Here is a 2,003-nt window from a genome sequence, read left to right on the forward strand (position 1 = left end):
GTTTCTGTTTCATTAGTAAGTTCATTTATGTCATATTTTAGATTCCACATATAAGTAATATCATATGGTATTTGTCTTTGTCTGACTTATTTCACTTAGTATGATAATCTCTAGGTCCATCCATGTTGCTACAAGTGGCATTATTTCATTCTGTTTAATGGCTGAGTAGTATTCCATTGTGTATATGTACTACAGCTTCTGTATCCATTCATCTGTCAGTAGACATTTAGGTTGCTTCCATATCTTGGCTATTGTGTATAGTGCTGCTGTGAACATAGGGGTTCATGTATCTTTTTGAGGTAGTTTTGTCCAAATATATGTTCAGGAGTGGGATTGCTGGATCATATGGAAACTCTATTTTTAATTTTCTGAGGAACCTCCATACTGTTTTCCATAGCAGCTGTACAGTTTACATTCCCACCAACAGTGTAGGAAGGCTCTCTTTTCTCCACATCCTCTCCAGCATTTGTTATTTGTACATTTCTTAATGAAGGTCATCCTGACTGGTGTGAGGTGATACCTCATTGTAGTTTTGATTATGCAACACATATTTATAAACTTATTTTACAGAAAATTTCAGCAACATAAAGATAGAAATTTTACATTTTACATTGGTTATGAATTTATTGTTCAGTTTATTTCAACATCTGCTGCTCTTGAGATTCACTGATGATTTCAGGATTGCCTAATATAGCACCTATTTTTGTAGTTAGTCAAATATTCTTAAAATAAAATTCTAGTACCTTTATAATTATATAAGAAATACTTCTAGCATAACTTTCATGAGTGAAAGAAGAGTGTAAATCTTATCCATTATTGGATTACATTCCTTAAAGAGTGCTAAGCACATAATAATATAAATAAATATTATTTATTAAATTGTGAATAAGTTTTACAGTACTAATTTTAACCCACAACCATTAATTTAAACTTAAGTATCGGCGTCCCACGGTGACGGAGGCCCGACGTGAACGGCCAGCGCCGACTGGCGCTCGCCGCGCTCTAACGGTAGACCAAGCTGTTGCTCGCTGCCTTCTCGGTCCCTGCGGGAGTGCGGGCCGGGGGCGGCCCCCAAAAGTAAGAGACGCGGGAGGAGCAGGTCTGCGAGTCGAAGTGTCGCGGCGGCGCACTTGCAGCAAGAATCGGGAGGGGCAGGAGACCGCGAGGATAGGCCCAGGAGCAATGGCGTCCAAAGAGGAACAAGCAGTAAAAAATCTCAGCATGGAAAATACCCAACAGGAAAAGGAAGGCGGGGACCAGGCCTCTTTGCAGAATGGAGAGGAATCGCGCGATTTAGGAGGGGGTAGAGGCAAGAAGCCTGGAGGAAATGTCAGGCTGGGACGGATTAGACGACTTGTCTCTAATTTTCGATGGGCCATACCCAGCAGGCATATTGATCACAATGAAGTGGGGGATGATGTAGAAAAGCACGTAGGGCAGATGATGGAAATCAGGAGAAAGACTAAGAAGCAGCAAATGAGGCATCATTTGCGCTACCAGACTTCTGAACCTGACAATCATTATGAGTTTTGCCGTATTCCTTGAATCCTAAGATTATCCCTGAGGTCAGTAACGTGGCCTCTGCTCTACATGCTTGTAGTTTTTCTGATTTACTTTTTCTGTAAACCTTTTGGTGTTTCCACTTACCAGTTTCTAATTGAATATTACTTTGTCTCTGTGAAACTTTCTGTCACCAGGGCAATTTCATCCAGTTATAGGAAAATTATTCTTTGCATAATACGAAATTAATAAAGCAGTTTACAAAGCAAAAAAAATAAAAATAAAAAAAATAAACTTAAGTATCATATATTTTAGGACACTCTGACTTTTTAAAATTTCCATGACCTATTAAAAGGTGATTATATTAAAATCTCCCTAACCAATTAAACAATCTGTACTATCTTTGTATATTGACCTAAAATTATTTAAAAAGCTATACATGACCAGTGCAGATAATTAGCCAATATATGTGTATCAAAATGTAGTAAGTCCCCTACATATGA

The 2,003-nt window shown here is 38.3% G+C and overlaps 1 protein-coding gene across 1 annotated transcript; it reads left to right on the top strand.

The window, feature by feature from the left end:
- Positions 1-1,001: 1,001 nt before the first annotated feature.
- LOC132516049 (protein BEX4-like) lies at positions 1,002-1,707 on the top strand. Its single transcript, XM_060142438.1, has one exon. The coding sequence runs from the start codon at positions 1,183-1,185 to the stop codon at positions 1,543-1,545; it is 363 nt and encodes a 120-aa protein (XP_059998421.1). The 5' UTR covers positions 1,002-1,182; the 3' UTR covers positions 1,546-1,707.
- Positions 1,708-2,003: the final 296 nt, after the last annotated feature.

Source organism: Lagenorhynchus albirostris, chromosome 2 (genome assembly GCF_949774975.1).
Source record: "Lagenorhynchus albirostris chromosome 2, mLagAlb1.1, whole genome shotgun sequence".
NCBI lineage: Eukaryota > Metazoa > Chordata > Mammalia > Artiodactyla > Delphinidae > Lagenorhynchus > Lagenorhynchus albirostris.